The 24,356-nt window shown below is 40.2% G+C and overlaps 1 protein-coding gene across 2 annotated transcripts; it reads left to right on the top strand.

Annotated features, from left to right (window-relative positions):
• Positions 1-6,325: 6,325 nt before the first annotated feature.
• Positions 6,326-7,909, top strand: GPR150 (G protein-coupled receptor 150; the record flags this gene model as incomplete). 2 transcript variants are annotated; one of them, XM_079144938.1, is made up of 2 exons in its annotated part: positions 6,326-7,210; positions 7,382-7,909. In XM_079144938.1, 2 exons carry the CDS (start codon positions 6,326-6,328, stop codon positions 7,616-7,618), a joined length of 1,122 nt encoding a protein of 373 aa, XP_079001064.1. In that variant the 3' UTR covers positions 7,619-7,909. The 2 variants fall into 2 exon arrangements, with proteins under 2 accessions (XP_079001064.1, XP_079001063.1); XM_079144937.1 differs by having other exon boundaries at positions 6,326-7,909.
• Positions 7,910-24,356: the final 16,447 nt, after the last annotated feature.

Raw genomic sequence — 24,356 nt, 5'->3', positions numbered from 1 at the left:
TTAAAAATAAAAATAAAAATCTACAAAACAAAACTTTTCTTGAACCTATCAGAAGACACAGGTTACAAGGGAACAGATGATCCAAAATCCAAAAGGTAGCAAACCCCTTGCAAAAGCAGTGGGATACATAAAACTCTCTCATCTTTGGACAGGAAGGGAAGAAAAATTAGCCCCAAAAAAGTAAATAAGAAAAAGATATTTTAACAAATTCCTAAAGGTCAAATTTATGTGAAAATAATGGCAGAAACTTTAGGAACCCCATACGCAAGGGAGTCATACTGACAAACCAGGTTTCATTCTTGAACCTCAATCCAAGATCTGGGGCAGGGCAGGAAACCTTATTGGCACCCCTTCCAGGGGAGAGGTGTACACAGGGAGAGTGGCTGCCTCTGGAGTTAAAGCATAAAATCTGGAACCTTTTCTTGTACAAAGCAAAATCCATCTGCCACTGTGGCAGGAAAAAGGAAACCTCTCATTCCCAACCCTGAGCAAAAGACCAACAAATCACTGGGGAGGGGTGGATTACAGCAAATCTTTAGGCTGCTGGGGAGAAAGAAGAAATCCAGACATGCCCAGAGTCTTCCCATTATAAACCAAAGTTTCCTCCAAACAGTTATAGGGACAGGAAACTTACCCTTAGGAATTACAAAAAACTGCCACTGCAATAAATTACTAACCTAAATGTTTAGAGAAGCCCAAGCAAAATATACCAAGAGAAGGACACATAAGAACATCCCAGTTGAACTGGTGGAAAACACAGATAAGGAAAAGGTCTAGAAGTCAACCACAGAAGTAAAGATACATTCCATATAAATGAACAAAATTTAAAGAAGTACATCTTTACAAAGATGAGCAAAACCCAACAAGGATTATGCAAATCAGAGGACAGTAGTGCAACTTCTTTAAAGTACTGAAAGAACAACTGCTGTCCTTAAATGCTACATAATGCCCAGCAAAATTTCTTTCAAAAATGAAGGTAAAACAAAATTTTACAAAATCAAAAAAGGAAAAGAAAAAGACAAGATAATTTGCTGCCAGCACACCTGAACTATTAGAAATTTAAAGAGCATTATTCAAACAGAAGGAATATGTTGCCAAGTTGGAATCTGGAGGAACACAAAGACAGAAATTGAAAAACTCATACATTTCCAGTGGGAATGTAAAGTACCATCTGTGTGAAACACAGCTTGACAATTACTCTGAAAGTTAAACAGAATTACCATATAACCCATCAATTGCTTTCATAGGTATATAACCTATAGAACTGAAAAGAGATGTTCACAGAAACACACGTACACAAATGTTCACAACAGCATTATTCACAATAGCCAAAAAGTAGAAACAACCCAAATATCCATCAGCTGAGCAATGGATAAACATAATAACATGGTATAGCCATACAATGGAGCATTATTTATCCATTCAGAGGAGTATGGCATCATTACATGCTGTGACATAGATGAACCTTAAAAACATTATTCTAAATGAAAGAAGGTAAACACAAAAAGTCATGTTACTATATGATCACATATTTATGAGTTGTCCAAAAATAGGCAATCCATAGAGAAAAAGTAGACAGATTAGTAGTTTCTGGGAGTGGTGGGTAAATGCGTATAGGGTTTTTTTAGGGATGATGAAAACATTTTCAAATTAGTGGTGATGGCCGCACAAACTTGTGAAAATGCTAAAGAGCAATGAGTTGTGTACTTCAAAGGTTCATTTTATGGTATGTGAATTATATCTCAATGTTTTTCATTTATAAGAATGACAATAAAATGATGATGCTCATATTGTTGGGACCATGGAGAAAAAGACACATTACTTGTGTGCCTTATCAAAGGCAATACAGCACCATGAATTAAAATGCTTCAAGAATCCACATACTTTGCCCTTATAATTCCAATTCTAGTATTTTATCATAAGGGAATAGTTTAATGTAGGCACAAGGATGTATGTGAAGATACATTCTTTACAGAATTATTTATAAAAATATTTAAAATCCTTGACCAGAAAGAAGGGGTCATTTAAATAATTATTCCATTTAACATTAAAAGATACATTTATTTATTAGCATGGAAAGCTATTCAAATATCTCAAATGGAATAAAAGTGGGATACAAAATAAATACACAGTATGACCTATTTCTGTAAGTATATAGATCAAGTCATCATAGTCTGAAGGTGTGTTAGCTTTATCTTGCTGTAACAAAGTAAGTGAGGAAGTCAACTTACAGGAGAAAAGATTTATGGTTCACAGTTTAAGAAGTCTCAGTTCATGATCCGTTGGCTCCATCACTTCTGGCCTTTGTTGAGGCAGAATAAAGTGGTGGGGAGTGCTGTGGTGAGAGAGAGCTGCTCAGCTCATGGCAGCTAGGAAACTGAGAAAGAAAGAAAAGGAAGGGTTGGAGATAAAATACACCCTTCAAAGGTCAGGCCTGGGGATCTACTTCCTGCAACTAGGCCCCACCTTCCAAAGGTTGCACCACCTTCTAACAGCATCACAGGCTGGCAACCAAGCTTTCAGTAGATGGCCTTTGGGAGACATTTTAGATCCAAATCATATCAGAAGGACATGTAATTATTAACAGTGGTTGCCTGAACAGATGTTAAGTGATATTTTTGTTGTTGTGAATGTGTATTGTCTAATTTTTCTACAATTAATATGTATTATTTATAAAATAAATCCTGAAGTTTCAAAATATATTTATTAAGCTTAATGTTGCTTCTATTGAACAAATTGAGACTAGGTGCCCCTGAAATAATACATGTATTAACTATGTAATTTTCTTGCCAAATAAAAGAAGTCTAATCCAATTGTAATTATGGGGAAATAAAGAAAATTTTAAGAACATGCTGCATATATATGTCATGCATCTTCAAATGTCAGTATCATGAAAAGAAAAAGAAAGGCTGGAGGACTGCTCTAGATTAAAGGCCACTAAATAAATATTACAATTAAATATAATTCATGATCCTTTTTTGTGCCCGGCACAGTGGATAAAAATAAACCCATAGCAAAAAACATCTTTGTGAAATTTGTTAGAAACAGAGAAGAAAAATAAGCTTATTTCTAGAAAGGAAAAAATAAAGACTACATCCAAACAAATCACGAATGAGAATGACTTATAGCTTTTCAACACAAAAACTTAGAAGCAAGGAAGCAATGCCTCTAAAATTTAGGGGGAAAATGTTTTCCTAAATAGAATTCTAAACCTAGCTAAATCATCATTTAAACATGAAAGTAAAGAAATTTTCAGATATGTAAAGTCTCAAAAAATTACCCTTTCTCAAGAAGTCACTGGAGGATGCTTTCTTCCCAAGAGAAGGAAATAAATCAAGAAAGAAAAAAAATCATGAAATCAGAAAATAGAAGAACCAGTATAAGCGGAAGGAATCTCTAGGATGATGATATAAGATGCCAGAATGAGAGTGGCCTAAAAGGCGACTTGTACAGGCAGACTGTCTTCATGACTCAAGCAATGGATGCAATGAGGTCTTCTCACTGCTTAGTCTTCAAACCTTACACAAACTTTTTAGCCTCATGAAATAATGGGTGTGTTCCACCAAGAGTATAAGTCAAACAAACAAACAACCCAAAGTTTCAAGAAACAGGAACTGCAACCCAATAGAAAGACAATTTCAATGACAACAAGTGGAAGTCCCTGCCTGACAATAATGTGGCACACCTAGAGAAATCAGCCCAAGCTAAAGGAAAATGAAAGTCTCTGGAAAGGTTGTTTCCAGGGGGGAAAATGGAACTGCCATATTATGTTAGGAAATAGACCTTGTAGAAATTGTATGGAGGGACTATTTGAAGACACAAAAAGAATTAGCTGTGCAGTGCATGCCTGTAATACCAGCTACTCTAGAAGGTAAGGCAGGAGGATCACAAGCTGCAGGCCAGCTTAGGCAACTTAGCTAGACTGAGAATGTAGCTCAGTGGTATAGGAGCCCTGGGTTCAATCCCTAGTACCACCCCCCAAAAAAGGATTTACCTATGATTACAATGAAAACTAAGAAAAGGCAATTATTAGTTTTCAAAACCAGAAAATAATTATTTTTGTAATATACTACAACACTCACTGAAAATAGTTTCATTTCATAATAATGCAAACACTGAATACAGATATAACCCCAAATCATAGTATTATTATTTTGATACCATGAGAAAGGGAAAACAGAGGGGACAGAGATATGAGAACTAACTCTTCATACTTGTCTAATAAGACATAAATAGAAAATATCTGAAATTGTTGCATCATTAGGAAGCATTACACATTTACTACTTAAAATAATGTAATTAATTAAATGCCAGAAGAAACTGCAGAGTATCTAGAAAAGAAGACATAAAAGAGTAAGTGTTGGGACAGAGAATCATTTATGTTATCAGCTTTCTAGTTCTATTTGATTTTAAAACAATATACCTATGTTGTTTTGATAATAATGAGTTTTTAAATCAATGTTTTATCAGGTCTTATGAAACTTAAGTTCTGTGAAAAGTAATTACACTGGCAATGTTTTGTAAATGCATGAGCATTTCAACAAATCTGAGACCACTTATGGGATTATCTTGAGGAATACTGAAGTAACATTGGGTAGGAGAATCATTGAATGATGAGTATTGCTCAGAGAGTACGGGTCATAAGCTGGATGATGTGAGTTACGCAGAAAAGAGGCTTGGACAAAACCCTGAAGAATGTGAAAATGAAAACTGGATTTTGGAGCTTTCCAGGGCTATCATTCTACCTGTTTCTTAAATGTCCCATCCAAGACAACCCCATCCATACATCTCCACAGAGCTTCCTTGGTCTCTTCTGGATGATACTGGCAAGGGTAGAAAAGGCATTTTTTTTTTTTTTTCATAGGTGATGGATTCATAGTCAAGGCAGGAACTTTTGCTTCAGGTTATATGAAATGCATTATATTCATTAATTAATCAACTCAATACATATGCACTGATATCTAATTTGTATCAGGCCCAGTGCTGATATGACAATAAAAATAATAAAGGTCTCTGGCCAAACAAGACCTTAAAAAATGAGATTCCTATAACAACTGAAAGGACTGTCACATGTACCAAACCAAACCCTGCTATCCTGTGCATTTCCAAGTTCCAAACGTTTCTTCAGCCTGGGAATGTGAACCCAGCAGACACCCACACCTCCCTGGCCTCCAGACCAAGAAGTACAGGAACTTCTACTTTTGCTATATATTAATGTGAAGGGTGCACAAAAGACAAATTGATGCTTCTAACAGGAAAACTAAAATTTGTTTGTGAAGTAGGACTAAAATAAAAGAGGCGGCATTTAATCTAAACCATTTCCTGTGATTTGGATTTCCTTTTTAAAAATTGGCCGCCTTATCATTTTCTTAGTCACCATTCCTCTAGGCTTGTTGGAGGCGTAGTCCCTCCTAGCAACCTCCCATCTGCTGGAAAACAGGATCGAAAGGGGAGCCTGGTGACACATCCCTCACTGGATGAAAATACTAGGGAAAAGCAATACACTTTTGCTATGTTCATAAAACCTGTTAATGCCCTCTTCAGACTAATGAAATGAATTTTACACCACGGAGAGAGCAGCTGTATTTGAAACTATCTGCAATACTGCTACTCCTAATTGCCAGGCAACAGCATTGCCTTTAGTTCTTTCCAACCAAAACACTCCCATTGGTGGACGGAGGAAGGCATATCTTTATCAAAATCATCAAATGGCTCTCCTCTCTGCTCAAAATCCTGTTAGGTTTCTTGTGCTCCTGTGTTCCTCATTTCAGTGCAGACCCACTAATAGGTCTTTTTGTTTTTCCTTTCCTCTTACAGACAATCACGAAACCATGTGGGCTTGTGGGGGAGTTGGTACAATCTCAGTCTGGAGCTTCCTATCTCCTGTGTTGGTCCCTGGTTAACATTACCCTTTACAATGGCCAAGCGAAGCGACCAGCTGTTGCTCTACATGTAAATAGCGAAAGTGTGAGGCTCCCAAAGCATCTATCCGCGGCTCCCACAAGGGCGTCTTGAGGGGTTGCGGCAGATTGTAAAAAAAAAATCTGCTAGGATTGGGGAGCGAGATGAGAAGGTGGAGAATAGGAATCATGTGTGTTCCTCGAGTGTACAACCCACATTTGAGTGACAAATGACGAGGACAACCTATAAAAACAACTAAGAACAAATCCACCCGAATCCATCTCCCTCTCGGTGCGTGTGCTTTTCCAACTAACTTTGGGAACTCGTGTAGACCCAGCGTCGCTTTCTGCGCCACCTCGTCTCCACTCTGGTTTCCCGCGCTCTACTTGCTTTCTTCGGTGCCTCCCCTTCCTCCTGGCTAAGGATGGAAGATCCTTTCAGACCCTCAACTCTGCCACCTGCGCCCAACCTCTCCGTACCCATCTTGGCGAACTGGGGTTTCAATCTGACTTCGGGGCAGGGAGCCAGCGTCCCCGGGCCGCAGTCGCCGCCACCCGGACCACGAATCCCCCGGGTCAGCCTGGTCTTACTGGGGGTCATCTTGGTGGCGGCAGTGGCTGGCAACGCCACGGTGTTATTCCGCTTGTGCGGCGGCGGGCCGTGGGCAGGTCCCAAGCGTCGCAAAATGGACTTTCTGCTGATGCAGCTGGCCGTGGCGGACCTGTATGCGAGCTGGGGTACAGCATTGTCCCAGCTGGCCTGGGAGCTGCTGGAAGGGCCGCGCCTGGCTGCGGGCGACCTGGCGTGCCGTTTCGTGCAGCTGCTACAGGCATCTGGCCGGGGCGCCTCTGCCCATTTCGTGGCACTCATCGCTCTCGAGCGCCAGCGCGCTCTGCGATATCCCCAGGGCCCGCCGCTGCCCGCACGCTCCCTCGCCGCCTTGGGCTGGCTGCTGGCGTTGCTCCTGGCACTGCCCCCGACATTCGTGGTGCGTGGGGGCATTCCGCCGCCGCCGCCTCCTACCGCGTCCCCGGCCGCCCGCTTGTGGCCAGGGGAGCGTCGCTGCCGTGGCATCTTCGCCCGCCTCCCGCGCTGGCACCTGCAGGTCTACGCGCTCTACGAGGCTGTTGCGGGCTTCGGGGCGCCCGTCGCGGTCATGGGCGTCGCTTGCGGCCACCTGCTCTGCGTCTGGTGGCAGCGCCGGCCCCAGGCCCCAGCAGATGCGGCTCCCTGGACGGCTGGTCCGGCCCGAGGCCCCGAGCCCAGTGCGCTGCCCCGCGCCAAGGTGCAGAGCCTGAAGATGAGCCTGGTACTGGCGCTGCTATTCGTGGGCTGTGAGCTGCCCTACTTCGCCACCCGGTTGGCGGCCGCGTGGTCGTCCAGGCCTGCGGGAGACTGGGAGGGAAGCCAGGCGGCTGTGTTGCGCGCCGTGGGGGTGGCCAGCAGTGCTCTCAACCCTTTCGTCTACCTCTTCTTCCAGGCGGGCGATGGCTGGCTCAGGCGGCGGCTACGGAGGCGCCTGGGCGCTGTGTGCTGCGCGCGGGAGGGAGCCTCGGAAGACAACGAGTGGGCCGGGGACCACCAGGCACTCCACCGCCACCGCTGGCCCCACCCCCATTACCACCATGCCCGGCGCGAGCAGCGGGACCAGGGCTGCTTGCGCCCACCCCCGCCGCGCCCCAGACCGCCGCCCTGCTCCTGCGAAAGCGCCTTCTAGGTGCTCATTTGGGTAGAGGCAGGTCACCTGTCGCCGCAGCGCTGCCTCCAGGTGGAGTGAGGCCTAGATCACAAGGGACAGGAGGGTCTCTGAGAGACCCTGAAGCTATCTGCTTCCTCTGCGCGGGTATTTTGTTTCCTTGTAATGTTTACTTTTCCTACACTTCCCACTTATTTTCTTCCTTCCAATTCCTCTCACATTTCCCCACTTGGAGAGGCGAAAGCCCTTGGAAAGTTGTAAAAAATGGTTTACCGAGTTATTTTTGCAGCTTTCTTTCATTCTCCCATCGTGTTCTGGATAAGACCATTTATTTTAGCTAAACTTTCAAACTTTCGAATCGTGCTTAAATGAAGTGTACCTTGGATACTAGGGAGTTTGCCATTCCTTCCAAACGAAGGAAAATCTCCATATTGTTCTCCCTGTGGAGACTGAGAGTTGTACAGTGATACTGTCAGAAATGTAATCATGCTGCCACTTCAAAGACATAGAGTATTTGTAAAATAAAAACATTTCCCACAGAGCAATTAGTACTATTTTTTTAAGAGTGGAAATGCCTTTTCTCAAAAGAAAAATCAGTGTAAATTTTATTTCCAGTGTTGCTTTCACTTCAATAGAAGCTAAGATTGTAAGAAGAAAACAAAAGTTTCCCTTAGTCCCCTTTAAACACGCCTGGTTTTTATAGGAAATAGTCCCTATACGCAGATCAGCTTCTAAAGCTGTGATGTGCCCAGATGGAGCCTCTTAGCGCAAAGTCCCAGCTAACCAGAGAAAGATATTGCTAAGATGTAATTGCTCACCGTCCCAGATGTATCCTTACTGAGATTTGAGGCACCAAAGGAAGTTGAGACTTATAAATGCTTCATGAATATATAAAACTCCCATTTAGAAAAACAAATTCACTACTAGGTCAGTGGCACACACTTGTGTGATGCCAGCTACTTATGAAGCTAAGGCAGGAGGATGGAAAGTTCAAGGCCATCCTGGGCAACTTAGCAAGACCTTGTCTCAAAATAAAAAAGGAGAAATAAATAAATTCAATACGTATTAATATGGATTGCTGAAAACAAAGTCAACAAACAGATTTGATCCAACACCTTTTTCTCTTAACTGTCCTTGGTTCTAGAGAGAAGTGGCAGCACTTATGAACAAGATATCCACATCCTTACCAGTGACTCTCACTTGAGAATCTGCAGCTTTCTATGGTTGTGCTTCTTGTTCATAAACAAATACAGGACTAAGATGCACAAAGGGGAAATGATTGGTTAAAGTTTATTTGTAGATCCAATACTCTGAAAGCTGTTTTGTTCACTGCTATACCCAAAATACTTCAACATTTGACACAGAGTAGGCACTCAATACACGTTTGTTGTCAAATTCATTTATCATATGAGTCAGGCATGGAAAGAGCAGATAAACATTAAACAACAACAACAAAAAATCTTTATTTAGTGTGGTTTACCTTCCTCCAGAACTTATCCAACAAATGTTACAGACTTACATGTTTTCCTTCTTTTCTTTGCTCCTCTTACCCTTCTGAGCACATTATGGTCTGCAAAATACCAGGAATATGTCAGACAAAGAGGGACAATGGTTATCTTCATGAACTCAAGTCTGGATTATGCATTTTTACTCATTAGTCAACACTTATTACCTACTTATTTTATGTCAAGTAACATGCTAGGAATTGGCATCAGAGACTGTATAGTCAGATATAATCTGACAATTACACTACAGTGTCACATGCTTTAATAGGGGGTTCACTCAGGGGGTGTTGGGAGCCCTGAAGAGGAGCATCTGACAATCTTGGGAGACTGAGGAGGCAATTAGGAAAGGCTCACCAAAAGAGGCCAAGTCTTGAAGGCTGACCTGGGGGTGATCTATTAGATAGGGAAGAGTGTTCTAGACAATGGGAAGAACCTCTGTAAAGCATAGAGGAGACATAATGCAGCATGGCCAAGCAATGACAAGAGTGAAATGTTTAGCATTAGGGTGCCCCTGGGGCCTGAATTGATGGGATACAATGTCAACAAAATGGGCCTGGACCCAATGAAGAAATATCTGTGGGCCAGAACAAGAAAGCAAAAAAAAAGCCTTTGAAGAACTTAATCAGAGTTGTAACATGATCATGCTTGGATTTTGGAAATGTCATTTCAGTGACAGCACGATGGACCAACTAATTGGAAGAGCAGGCCTTCCTAAAAGCAGAGATGAAGGCAGAAGTTCAGAGAATATTCAAACTATGACTTGTATATAGTATTACACTCAACTGAGATAATAAATTTCAGCTAGCTGAGCTGGATTTTCTGCTACCTGTGGTTGACAGAACCTAACAAAGCTGGTTCAGCTTAAATTTTCATCTCATATAACAAAAAGTCCAGCAGAAGGGATGCTCCAGTGTTGGTTAATTAACAAGTTCATAATCAAAGACTGTGATGGTTAATTTTATATGTCAACTTGACTAACAGGTCCCAGGTAACTGATAAAACATTTTTGGGGTGGGTCTATGCAGTGTTTCCAGAAGAGGTTAACATTGGAATCAGTAGACTGAGGAAAAAAGGTCCTTCTTTCCAATGTTGGTAGACATGATCCAGTCTGCTGACAGCCTACCAAATAGAACAAAATGGCTGAGGAAGGGCAAATTCACTATCTTTTCTGGAACTGGGACATCCATCTTTTCCTGCCCTTGAACAGTAGTGTTTTGGGGTCTTCAAACCCTAAGACTTATTCTCCTAGCACACCCCCAAACCCTGCCACACCTCAAGCCTTTGCACTTGGACTGAATTACACCATAAGCTTCCCTGGATCTCCAGCTTTCACACAGCATATTGTGGGACTTCTCAGCCTTCATAATCACATGGGCCAATTCCCATAATAAATTTATATGTGTGTGTGTGTGTTGGTTTTGTTTCTCTGGAGAGTCCTAATACCTTGACTCAGATCCTTTTTATCTTTGCATTCTGCCATCATGAGTGGAAAACCGGAGGCCAATTCCCCTTGAAGTCATAAAATGCCTTCTGAAGTTACAGGTATCACATTCAAACCTAACAACAATGTCTAGAAGAAGACAACTTTCTCTCTCTCTTTTTCTCTCTCTCTCTGTTCCTTTTTTTTCCCTCTTCATGAGGATGAAGAAACATTTCTCAGAAGACCCCAGCAGACTGTCCTACATGGTTCATTAGCAGAAATACATCATATATTCATATCTAGAGCTATCATTGCAAGGGGAAGGGCCACCATGATTGGATTGGGCTTGGAACTGAGGAAATGAATTACTTGGGGTGGGGGTGAAAAATTATGCTCTATAGGAAAGAAGATAAATGTTTGGTAAGGCAAAACTAAAACCTTTAAATAACTGCGAAAAAATGTTTAGGAACTTGATTTTTACAATCTAATAGGATTTTTTTTTTCAGGTGATTGCCAGCTAGAAATTTTTGGACTTCTCCAACAAGACTGAAACTACAGAATAGCAACCTAAGATTAATTTGAAGGTCTATTGAACTGATTGTTTCATAGATTTTGTAGAAGATTTAGCATACTGAATTTCTTCTTTTCTATGTAAGGAACTTCCTTTAATTTTAACTACCTCTGAAATTTAAAGGTAGATCTTAGCTACCATCACTGTAAGCATTTGTAGATTAATAAAGTTGAAGCATCCCCTTGGACTTGGAATGACCATTCAACCAGTGTTGATCTATTCATATTCTTCTATACAGCCCATTTTAGTTGTGTCTCAGTCAAAGAGACCTTACTTGCTATTTAGATTTAGATTCTTACAATAAGACAAACTATTCCCATCACACAACAAAGGTAAATAAGCGGACTGGTTTTGAAACTGCCAATTTCAAGGTATTTGCCAAATTTCTCAAGGTATCACCCAAGTAGGAAATGTCTAGATGTAAAAACAGATACACATACTTGAAGTTTAGTAACAAATCAAATTGATCCCATAAAATAGAGAAATCTATTCCTGTATTCACTATTAAATTTTAACCAAGCCTCTGCTTACAGACCTGAGCTGTATGCAGACACTGTTCCTATAGATAAATATGTGAACATCACCATTAAATTTGAACAATGTGTAAACCCTGATATTAATAGAACTTTGAAGACTAAATGCAAAGAATTCTATATTTAAAAAAAGAACTAGCCACACAGTAACACAGAGCTAAAATAATTAAATATAACTTCTGATGTACTTTGAAACAGAATGTAGAAATCAGCAAGCCATAGAACTAAGTAAACCACAACTAGTGACTAGCTATAAATCAGTACTAAAAATAGAATAATCTGGCTCAGTTGTGGAAGAAAAGATAGATTTTAAACATTTTTTTCTAAGCCACTTCCTAGGAAGCATGGAAGAAGTTATAAAATTTGAGAAGTTCCCCCTTCCATTCCTAAAGATGTTACAACTTGATCACAGGTAAAATATTATAGAAAAAAATGAGTACTGGTTTAATTAAACAAATATTTTGCAGCAAAATATAATGAAAAGAACACAGTACTCAGAATCTAAAGAACCAAACTTCTATTTCATTTTTATACTTAGTAGTTGGGTACCTGTAGAGAGATTCTGATTCCCAACCCTTGGTGCTGTGGATCAAACACAGGCCTTCCTTGCACATCTAAGCAAGCACTCTATGACTAAACTAGACCATTGGCTCCTACTGAATATTTTTAGGTGTTAGTGTTCTCTTATATCCTTCATAAGATTAATGTATGTAAATTCTTGATTGAGTGGGGGTGGAGAAGTTGTGGTTCTCTCTTCAGCTTCCCTCAATACATAATAGCTATTATTTTCTTTTATAGTGCCCTGGGGGATAAAAACCCAATTGAATAATATCACATGAAAGACTTTAGGGAATCATCATGGAAGATTAAGTACCATCAATAGTGGTACTTAATAATAACGAGTGGGTCTTGTAAGAGGTGTAGTGGGCATTGTTGATGACCTTCCTAACATCCATACCCCTTTCCTTTTCCAACAGTTCTCAGGTCCCTATTAGGATGTCTATCCCTTAGAAACAGTCAAGAGCTCTGCGAGAACCCGAAAGCTGAATCCTCTCCAAATCCAAGATTGGAACTTTTTTTTATTTTATTTTTTTGTGGTACTGGGGATCGAACTCAGGGCCTTGTGCTTGCGAGGCAAGCACTCTACCAGCTGAGCTATCTCCCCAGCCCCCAAGATTGGAACTTGATTAATCTAAGTTCCTCAAAGTAATTCCATTCCCCTCGCTATCATGTCTTGCTCAGGAATGGTCATGCAATCCAATTAAGGTAAATGAGAATGAGGGGAGGTTTTTGAGGAGCATCCAGGAAAGAACCTCTTAACTCTTCTGAGGGTGTTATGAGAGCTAGCATGCTCTGTCTCTCTCTTAACCTAAAGGTAAATGATTGAGCATGGAGCCCCAATGGCTGCTAGCAGGCACCTCTGTCCACAAAGAGAGGAAACCATAACAAGAAGCCAACAGGACGGATATGGCAGAGTGATGAGATGAAATGAATTTAGATCCTTAATGACCTCACTGAACTGTCAGGCCAGCCACCACTGAGGTCAGGCTATTGGATGCTCTGGTAATTAAGCCAATACATTTTCTATAACCTAAATCTGTTAAGTTGAATTTTCTGTTATTTGTAACAACAAATAGTCTCTAACTGAAGTAAATTTTTGGCAAGAAAGAGAGAGTCCCATTTTAGCCTATTGCATAATAGCTTATGTTCTTTATCAGAGAACTAGAACAATTACAAATATACTTTTATGTAGTCCATCAGCCAACATGTACTGAGGGAATGTACTGGATATTGTATTGGACACAGTAGGGCAAATGAGAGAAAAATCAAAGTTGTAATTCTTAAATTTAAAAATACAGATATTCTATGGAAGATATATAAATTTATGGCAAGCACTTTTTTGACAAACATCAACCTACAATTAATAATGTCAGAGGACACAATTGGCAAACACTCTTCATTGGTAATTTAAGTAATTAATTAGATATTATTTAAACATCCATGATATGCAGAGCACTACATAGACATTAACATATACATAGATTTCTACTGTTTATCACAGATATAAACTCCATTTAAAATTTAACTTTTGGGTGGGTACCTATGAATAGTTATTATGTTGTTCTTTTCCAGGGCCAGGTCAGAGAGCAATAATGATAAAATGTGATGGTGTAGATTATTACAGTAATGGCCCCCAAAGAATCACACCTCCTCATATCACTCTTTTCCACGTAGTCTAGACTTGGTCAAGTATATTAATCCCAGGGCCTTATGCATGCTAGGCAAACATTTTACCACTGAGCTACATACCTTACCCTTTTTATTTTGAGACAGGGTTCCCCTAAGTTACCCAGACTTGTCTTGAACTTGTGATCCTTCTGCCTCAGTCTCCTGAGTAGCTGTGACTACAGGCATTTGTCACAGTGGCCAGTTTACAAGCAGGATCTTCATGAACATTTACATATGGCATCTTGTTCTTTCAGTAAAGTTGTCCTGATATTGCCATGCTATGAATAAAATATGATAAGGAAATAGAGGCCCAGCCACCAAATTATATCAGCTGAGTATAACTTTCAGATGACTCATATGAGTAAGCAGAGGAGAGATCAGTAGTAGAACTGCTGAGCTAATCTACAAAATTGTGAGAAATTGATAAATCAGGAATGGGGATGCAACTCAGTGGTAGAACACTTGCCTAGCAAGCATGAGGGCCTGGGTTCAATCCTCAGCACTAAAATAATAATTCATCTAATAAAAATAAATCATTGTTGCACCAATTTGCAATCCCATCAGCAATGTAAGAGTGTACCTTTTCCCTCACATCCTCATCAACACCTAGTGTTGCTTGTATTCTTGATAATAGCCATTTAATGTTTACAGCAGTTCAATTCACAATAGCTAGATTGTGGAACCAACCTAGATGCCTTTCAATAGATAAATGGATAAAGAAACTGTGGTATGTATACACAATGGAATATTATTCAGCCATAAAGAAAAATAAAATTATGGCATTTGCAGGTAAATGGACGGAGTTAGAAAATACCATGTTACGTGAGGTAAGCCAATCCCAAAAAACCAAAGGCCGAATGTTTTTCTCTGATAAGTAGATGATGATACATAATGGGGGGGTGGTAAGGGAAGAACAGTGGAAGGATTGATTGTGCAGAGGGAAATGAGGGGTGGGGAGGTGGCAAAGGAAAGGAAAGATAATGGAATGAGACAAACATCTTTACCAAATGTACACGTATGATTACACAAACAGTGTAACTCTACTTCATGTACAACCAGAGAAGTGAAAAGTTGTACCCCATTTGTGTATGATGATTCAAAAAATAATAATAAAAAAATAAATAAATTATTGTTATTCTAATTCCTTACACCAAGACCTGCACAGCTATTAATTCAGAAAACCAGCAAGGGGCAATGGGGGATTAGAAAAGACAAACAGATACACATAGAGAGAAAGCTGAGACCAGGTGGGACATTACTCTCTGATGGAGAGGAATGACACAAGAGCTAGCTCAGCACATTTACTAGATAGGTTTTAATATCAAAGGGAGTTTTTGTGAGAAAAGTTTCTTCAAAGCCAGCAGCCTGAAGGATGAAGTTCTGAGAAGCCCAATTATAATTATCAACTTGAACTCATAATTCTTTACCCCCAGCAGCAGGTGTCTGAATTCAGGGTCAAGACTGATAATGCCATGCCACGCACAGAACTTCCTTTGCATGGCGCCTCACTATCGCAACTGGGCAGTCTCAACCCATGCCTTTGCACAAGGAGTTCCCAGTGCCAGAGCACTCCTGTTGCCGGACAGTCAGAGACAGTGATTCAAATCACCACTCCTGACACCCTTAAGGTTTCTGGATGGTTCATTTCACAATAACATACAACTAAATAATGGGTAGAGTGGTAAAATGGCATTAGGGGGTCAGAAAACCCAGATTTAAGAAGACCTGGATTCTAGTCTCCAATGACACATTGAATCGGAATGTTTAACTGCTTATCATATAATTTGATGAGATTTCATACTAACACTGAAATGAGAGAACCACAAGGGAAAGTCAAATTAAAGGGATAGAGTTAGGCCCCAACTATGATTCATTTTTTCATGTAGTAAAACTCTTCTTGCCATACTCGAGCAGTGCTGAATATTATTTTATTAAGATACAATTGTCAGCCTTACAAAAGGGTACATTGTAAAATGAACAATGGAAATCATATTCATAATTGTTAAAATAATAAAATGGGAGGCCATTAAACTGATATGGCTCTGATACCCTGGGTTCCTACTTAAACAAACTTAAACTTAACTTAGAGTTGAAAAGAAAATATAACGTAAGCTCAGTCAATTACAAGAGACAAATGGGCATTAGGTATAGTATTTTGAACAGCATACTGTAACATTCTATCTCGATAGTCCACATAGGCAATTGCTTAAACTTTTACCAGTTAAATAATTCCTTGCTCTGATTCCACATTCACCCTGTGAAAGCTTTACCTTTGTGCCCCATTAGCAGATCCTTGAACCACTTCCAGTTTGGAACTGCTCCATCCATGAATCGTTGTGTGCTCAATTTAATGTAATCAAAATCATAATAGCTAAAATTAATTTATTAATTCACATAATATTTCTATGAAGCAGGCATGGTGCTTGGTACTCTACGAGCATTAATTAACTAATTTAATCCTCACAACAACCTCAAAGGTATGTATCATAATCATTCGCAGTTAAGGAATTGGGGCTAAAGATAAATTTCTAGGTCTAAAGAGTTTACAGCTTATAAGCGGCAGAGCTGTGTGTTTTGGTTTTGTTTGTTTTGTTTTTGTCATCTGAAAATAACCAAGAAGTTCAGCTTAAGAAACAGGTCTGCTTGATAATCTTATATGTCTGTTAGAACCCCAGTCAGAACACACACAGTGGGGGTTAGAAGGGAGGGTGTTGGATTAGAAAATGGCTGCCTAAAAAACAAAATGCATTAGGGGTGAGGGAAGATATGATTATGTTAGTGTTTTTCATCATCTTAGTTTCCAAATAATTAAAGAGCTTATTTGGAGGAAAGGAGGTGACTACCAGCCAGTTCACCAAAATCCAGTCTTCTTTCTGCTCAGCCAGAGACTGTATTTCCCAGCCTCCTTTGTTCCTGACTATAGCAAGAGGCGCAGTCCTCAGCAATGGATTGTGACAGAAGTTCCATGTATACCTTCTTGGTATGGCTCCTCCGCATTCTCTTTCCTCTTCCTTTTGGCCAGAACAAAGGACATGACTATTACATGATGTGACAGGGACTTGGGTTCCACCATGCAGATGAGGACAAGATGCAGGGGGTGGCAGAGCACCAACATGAAAACAATCTAAATCCCTTTAGGATCTTGTGGAGCAGAGATAGCCCAAACTGGTCAGATTATGTATGACAAAAATACATTTCTATCTTCCTTAAACTACTACATTCTGTGGATCATTTGATACAAGTCTTTAGTTCAAACAAGGTTGTACTATAATTAGATGATGACAAGATTTTATTCTTCAATCTTCTGGTGTTGGGGCTTTCTGTGTTTCCAGGCAAGGCTAGGGTAAATTTACATGGATGAAAGGATAGAATATGGAACTCCTTAGTTCTGAGGAGTGACTTGCAGTTCAAGATGTGGCTAGAGACATCATGTTTATGGAATATGTCTTATATTTACCCTAAAGGATGCCATTTAACTTCAGCAGGGGCCTCCATTTTTTCATTTAAAAGTTGAAAATGTTAGAGAAACCTCATGCCCACAGACATTAGTGCAGAAGCAGCTGTGAGAAACACAGGAGATTGAGTTACTTTGCATTACCCACCTGCCTTGCCAACAGAACTCTGGTTTTTTTCGAGATGAACATGTTTCAGCAAGAAATCTAAGACAACTGCTATGGCTTGGATATGGTTTGAGTGTGTCCCCCAAGACTTCATGTGTTGAAATTTAATTCCCTTTGTGAGGCATTAAGAGGGTGGAAACTTAATCCAACTATAACATGTAAGGTGGTACCATTATAGGATTAGAAAAGGTCATTAAGGTGATCTTATTGGGGTCATGATTGAATCTTGGTGGCTTTATAAAAAGAGAGAGCAGAAGATGCAAATGTACCACATGTGCTCCTTATCTCCTGCCAGGTGGAGACTGTAAGGAATCCCACAAAAACCATGCTGGACACGGGAAATCACATAAGGGAGTTTATTAAGCAAACAGAGTGTCTCCCTGCAGGGTAAGAGAAAATGAGAGGAAAAGAAAGGGAAAGAGAAAGGGCATGTGCTAGAGAGAGTGGAAAGCAAGGAGGAGAAAGAAAGTGAGTCAGGGAGAGAGAAAAGCAAGAGAGAAAAGATGGCGGGGGTAGCTACCCTTAAGCAGTTGAATTCTGCCGGGCTAACGGGACCAATAACGGAGAAGGACACTTGCAAGCTGACTGATAAACCAGTAACTAGCTAGGATGGTCACAGACTGACAGTAGTTGGGAGGCGGGGAAATGGCTGCAACAGAAAGGGTGGGGAGAGCAGCTTTGTACATTACATTCCCCCGTTTCTGTTTTTATAAGAAAATCTTTTGTTCTCTAGTTCTTTCTGAAGCCTTCTCTTTCCTTCCTGCCTAAGTGACTGGGGAGATGTAAAAAGTCCATTTTCCCAGGGGCAGTCTTCAACTTCCAGACTTCCAGAGGCAGATAGTTTTCATGAACTTCATTTCCTTGATTTGACTGATCCCCTATTTCTACACTAACTGCCTGTCCCCAATTCTGGCTTCATTCACCCCTCTAATTTTAGGAACTCCTTTACTGCAGTAGGGAAAGGTGGGTGATGACTGATCTGGCTTCTTCGAGCTGGAAGGGGGCAACGTGGGGCAAGCAGTTTGGAGTTCCCTTTTGAGAAATCGGGTTAATCCACTAGAAAAAAAAGGGATAGTGGGAACATTCCTTAACATTGTAAAGGCCATTTATGCTAAGCCCATGGCTAATATCATTCTAAATGGTGAAAAACTGAAAGCATTCCCCCTAAAAACTGGAACAAGGCAGGGATGCCCTCTTTCACCACTTCTATTCAATATCGTCCTTGAAACTCTAGCCAGAGCAATTAGACAGACCAAAGAAATTAAAGGGATACGAATAGGAAAAGAAGAACTCAAACTATCCCTACTTGCTCATGATATGATTATATACTTAGAGGAACCAGGAAATTCCACCAGAAAACTTTTAGAACTCATAAGTGAATTCAGTAAAGTAGCGGGATATAAGATCAATGCACATAAATCTAATGCATTTTTATACATAAGTGATGAATCTTTGGAAAGAATAATCAGGAAAACTACCCCATTCACAATAGCCTCGAAAAAAATAAATACTTGGGAATCAATCTCACAAAAGAGGTGAAAGACCTATACAATGAGAACTACAGTACAATAAAGAGAAATTAAAGAAAACCTTAGAAGATGGAAAGATCTCCCATGTTCTTGGATAGGAAGAATTAATATTGTCAAAATGGCCATACTACCTAATGTGCTATACAGATTCAATGCAATTCCAATTAAAATCCCAATGATGTACCTTACAGAAATAGAGCAAGTAATTATGAAATTCATCTGGAAGAATAAGAAACCCAGAATAGCTAAAGCAATTCTTAGCAGGAAGAGTGAAACAGGGGGTATTGCAATACCAGATCTTCAACTCTACCACAAAGCAATAGTAACAAAAATGGCATGGTATTGGTACCAAAACAGAAAGGTAGATCAATGGTACAGAATAGAGGACACGGACACAAACCCAAATAAATACAATTTTCTCATACTAGACAAAGGGGCCAAAAATATGCAATGGAGAAAAGATAGCCTCTTCAACAAATGGTGCTGGGAGAATTGGAAATCCATATGCAACAGAATGAAACTAAACCCATATCTATCACCATGCACAAAACTAAACTCAAAATGGATTAAGGACCTCGGAATCAGACCAGAGACCCTGCAAATTATAGAAGAAAAAGTAGGTCCAGATCTGCAACATGTCGGCTTAGGACCAGACTTCCTCAACAGGACTCCCATAGCACAAGAAATAAAAGCAAGAATCAATAACTGGGATAGATTCAAACTAAAAAGCTTTCTCTCAGCAAAGGAAACTATCAGCAATGCGAAGAAAGAGCCTACAGAGTGGGAGAAAATCTTTGCCAATCATACTTCAGATAGAGCACTAATCTCCAGAATCTATAAAGAACTCAAAAAACTCTACACCAAGAATGCAAATAATCCAATTGACAAATGGGCTAAGGAAATGAATAGACACTTCACAGAAGAAGATCTACAAGCAATCAACAAACATATGGAAAAATGTTCCACATCTCTAGTAATAAGAGAAATGCAAATCAAAACCACCCTAAGATTCCATCTCACCCCAATTAGAATGGCGATTATCAAGAATACAAGCAACAACAGGTGTTGGCGAGGATGTGGGGAGAAAGGTACACTCATACATTGATGGTGGGGCTGCAAATTAGTGCAGCCACTCTGGAAAGCAGTGTGGAGATTCCTTAGAAAACTTGGAATGGAACCACCATTTGACCCAGCTATCCCACTCCTTGGCCTATACCCAAAGGACTTAAAATCAGCATACTACAGAGATACAGCCACATCAATGTTCATAGTTGCTCAATTCACCACAGCCAGATTGTGGAACCAACCTAGATGTCCTTCAATTGATGAATGGATAAAGAAACTGTGGTGTATATATATATATATATATATATATATATATATATATATATAATGGAATATTACTCAGGCATAAAGAAATTATGGCATTTGCAGGCAAATGGATGAAATTGGAGAATATCATGCTAAGTGAGATAAGCCAATCTCAAAAAATCAAAGGTCGAATAATAAGTGGATGAGGACACATAATGGGGGGAGGGGTTAGTGTTAGGGTTAGAGTTAGGGTTAGGGAGGGGGGCAAGAATGGAGGAAGGAAGGACTGTATAGAGGGAAAAGAGAGGTAGGAGGAGTGGGGGGAAGGGAAAAATAACAGAATGAAACAACATTACCCTATGTAAATTTATGATTACACAAATGGTATGCCTTTACGCCATGTACAAACAAGAAACAACATGTATCCCATTTGTTTACAATAAAAATAAAGAAAGAAAGAAAGAAAGAAAGAAAGAAAGAAAGAAAGAAAGAAAGAAAGAAAGAAAGAAAGAAAGAAAGAAAGAAAAAAAGAAAGAAAGAAAGAAAAGAAAAGAAAAGAAATCGGGTTAATCGAGGGGTCCATGATAGAAGTCTGGTTGGGGAAGAGCAGGTTGTAAAGGCATCTGGGGATGGGTGCTTCTATGAGAGAAGAACAAAAAGACATGAGTACTGAAATGAGATTAATACAATATAAATGTTGCAGAATCTGGAACATGCCAATGAATATCATAAAGATGACAGAAGTCAACAATTCCTCACCAGGGGGTGGAAGAACTGAGTTGTTCCCATAACAAGGCCTAGCAAAGGCTGGAGAGGACAAGGCTTTTATTTGGAACTTTAACATTGTCTAGGTTATCAGGAATGTAAACACAACATTTACAAAATGGAATCACCAACAGTAAAACATTCAGTTTGTGCAATAGCTATCTTGAATTTTGGCTGAGTTATTCATTGTATTCCCTGTTTGAGATCACAGTAATCTTTACAACAAACATCAAACTTTTGAACACAACTTTAAATGAGTTACAGTCTGGCTTACTTTGGAGCCATTTTAACATGCAGCAGGGTTGTGAGGCAGAGCCTTATCTCAGGTAAGGCGGGGCTTTTCACAAATCTTAGGTAAAATGTTCTAATCCTGTAGCTAATTTTTTCCTCTTTTGCCATGACCAGCATGACCAAATTCTCAAGTTCAGTGAGGGGCAAAGGAGCATTAGAAAATAAAGATTTATAAACACAGATTTTGAAGATTAAGCTGAGATCAGATGGAGTTGTATTCTCTGATGCAAATGCAGATCTAAAGAGTTATGTCAGCAATCTTTATATATGTCTTATTATTAGGTTAAAGACTATGTAAGCATTATTCTTTGTTTTCAGGAAAGTTACAGAGACTAGGACATCTACGTAACTTTTTTCACATCTGCAAAGTGCAATGTCAGGAGCTCTGTGTAGCTCTCAAGGAAGTCCACTGTCCAAAGTTACTGTAAGGTGGGCAGGAACCAGAGAAGGGAGCTGATGAAACACTGGTTATCTAGCAAAAGAATTCCTTCCTGCCCAAGAGCTGTGTGCCTGAGACCAGTGTACTGCCACAGCAGTTGGGCATCTTGTGCCCCTGCACAGGAGCACTCCCAGGCACTAGGCATGCCACAGTCATGAGGTCAGAGACCCCAATCTCAGTCACTGTTGTCCCATTTTTGCTACTGCGCATTACACTCTTTTTAAATGTCATTTTAAGAAGTTTACATATATTGACTCCTGAGTCTATATGAACATTAGTTAACACAATTTAACATTATATCTAAAACATGAATTAAAGAAAGGCTGAGAAAGCTTTTAACTTCCCTTTTGTGTGGCAAAGTGGTAAAATGCTTTTATGTTTAACCTTTAAACAAATCAGGCTCTCAATAACTTTTAGAAATACATTTACATTTAAATTTTTTTTAATCTCAGTGTAAAAGTGACAAAATTTACATACATCCTTTTGATGACAGGTCCTATAGGTTTTCCATTACAGACATTTTAATTTGGAGAACAGCAGCTTGATAAATTTTCTGCTTTAAAGGCTTGTATATCTGGAAAATATGAACACATTTAATATACAAAGAGTGACCATTCCACAATTATCAAATTTAACAAACACATTTGAGTAATCCCATACATGTCAGCTCTAATTCACTCATCTTATTATTAAAAAACCAAGATATCAGACGAGTATACCAACAGTATTTGCCGTCTCTTTCCTGTTGAAGAAAAGTCCTAGAAAAATTGATGTTAGACATTTTATAAACATCAACATTTAATGAGTTTGACCACCTAGAGACTTGTGAGTTAATTTTAAAGACATTTTGCTTCTATTAGTTTACCCAATTTAAATTGAACCTTTTAAATCATGTGAATTAAAAGTGTTTGGATCCATTTTTTAAATTTTAATTTTTATGCATGCTTATATTTAACACAAAAGTAAAGGCCTTATAATATTTATCTCCATTGCAATATAACAGATGTTCAAAAATAACTCTAGCGTTGGATAAAAAGAACTGATCAAAAATCATTAACCTAGGTATGTAGGATCAAAATATAGCGTTTAAGAAAAACAAGAGTCCTAGAAGAAAAATGACAATGGCCATTAATTACAGCATGAGAAAATGGGAATGAGAAGGACAGAGAGAAGAGGAAAAGGGAGAGATAAAGTGTTGTGTTGCAGCCCAGGAGAAATTTAAAATGGACACTTCTTTTTTCCCTTGGGTTTGAGACTGGTCTCCCACTGCACCTTCTGGCTTCCTCCATTTACATTTCAATGTAAGCCTTGACCGAGATCTGAGAGGGGAATCAATTCAGGTCTGGATGCAGAAAATTGTGAACCATTATCTCCCACTATTTGTGGGGAATGGGGCTGCTATATCATACTTCTTACAGGGACATGCCACTGACTATTGGGCTGGTTATTCCCTCCACACCAGCACATGTGGGACCTCGAGGCAGGAGGACTAGGTGGGCTGAGCAGGGGAATGGAAGTAGAAACAGCTGAGTCAAAGTTGGAGGAGGAGGAGGGATTAAGAGGGGGAAAAGAAGCCAAACGGAAGTTTCGAGTTTGCAGGAAGAGCCAAGAAGCAAGAAAGAAGAGACTTGAAGATAAGGAATCCCTTTCCATCTGCCCGCTTGCTCACGGAAGCTATGTGCCATTACACAAATGAATTTTGATGGCTTTAAGCCGGGGGTCAGGCGAAGGGTTCCCAGGGTTGAATCTGACAGATCAGTCCCATGGTGGAGACTGATACAGCCGAGTCTGTGGCCAGGGCGTATGCAGCCATTTTGGATTGATTATCTAAAATGTACTATGGCCAAATATAAGCCGGGAGTCAGGCGAAGGGTTGAATCTGCCAGAATGGAGGACCCAGATCCCATGGTGGAGACTGATACAGCTGAGTCTGTGGCCAGGGCATCCTGAGGCCAGAGTAGTCGACTGGAGATGAGAAGGCAACACATAGATGGTGTCGTCACACAAGCATCAATGCAGGGCCAGGCAAAAGCCGAGAAGAGTTGAGGACCTGATATAAGGGTTTTCGAGTATGAGTGTAAGTGCGAGATGAGTCTCAACCCTGAGAGAGAATCTCCACCATAAAATCAGGAATTCACCCAGCAGATAAGACCGACTATAGGGGCCAGCCATAACTATAAAAGTTGTGGCTGGGGGTACCCCCACACCTTAGCCGCCTCGAGAGACCCAGACAATCGATGGATGCTTCTCACGTCAGCAAAGGTGTGTTTAAGTGATCTAGAGTGGGGACCTGTCTAAGGGAACTCACCAATCTGAAGTCCGGTGTTGCATGCAAAAAGCTGAGCATCCTGGCGATTGGAAGGTGGGGCTGTGTCTGGGGGCACTGGGGCGTCAGATGGGGTTCCACTTGCCTAAGAGGCAGGGGAAGGACCCATCCCGAGTCACAGCACCAATGTAAGGAATCCCATGAAAACCATGCTGGACATGGGAAATCACATAAGGGAGTTTATTAAGCAAACAGAGTGTCTCCCTGCAGGGTAAGAGAA

Source organism: Sciurus vulgaris, assembly GCF_902686455.1.
Source record: "Sciurus vulgaris genome assembly, chromosome: 6".
Taxonomy (NCBI): Eukaryota; Metazoa; Chordata; class Mammalia; order Rodentia; family Sciuridae; genus Sciurus; species Sciurus vulgaris.
Note: the sequence above shows the minus strand (reverse complement) of the source record. Positions and strands in the feature narration are given on the sequence as shown.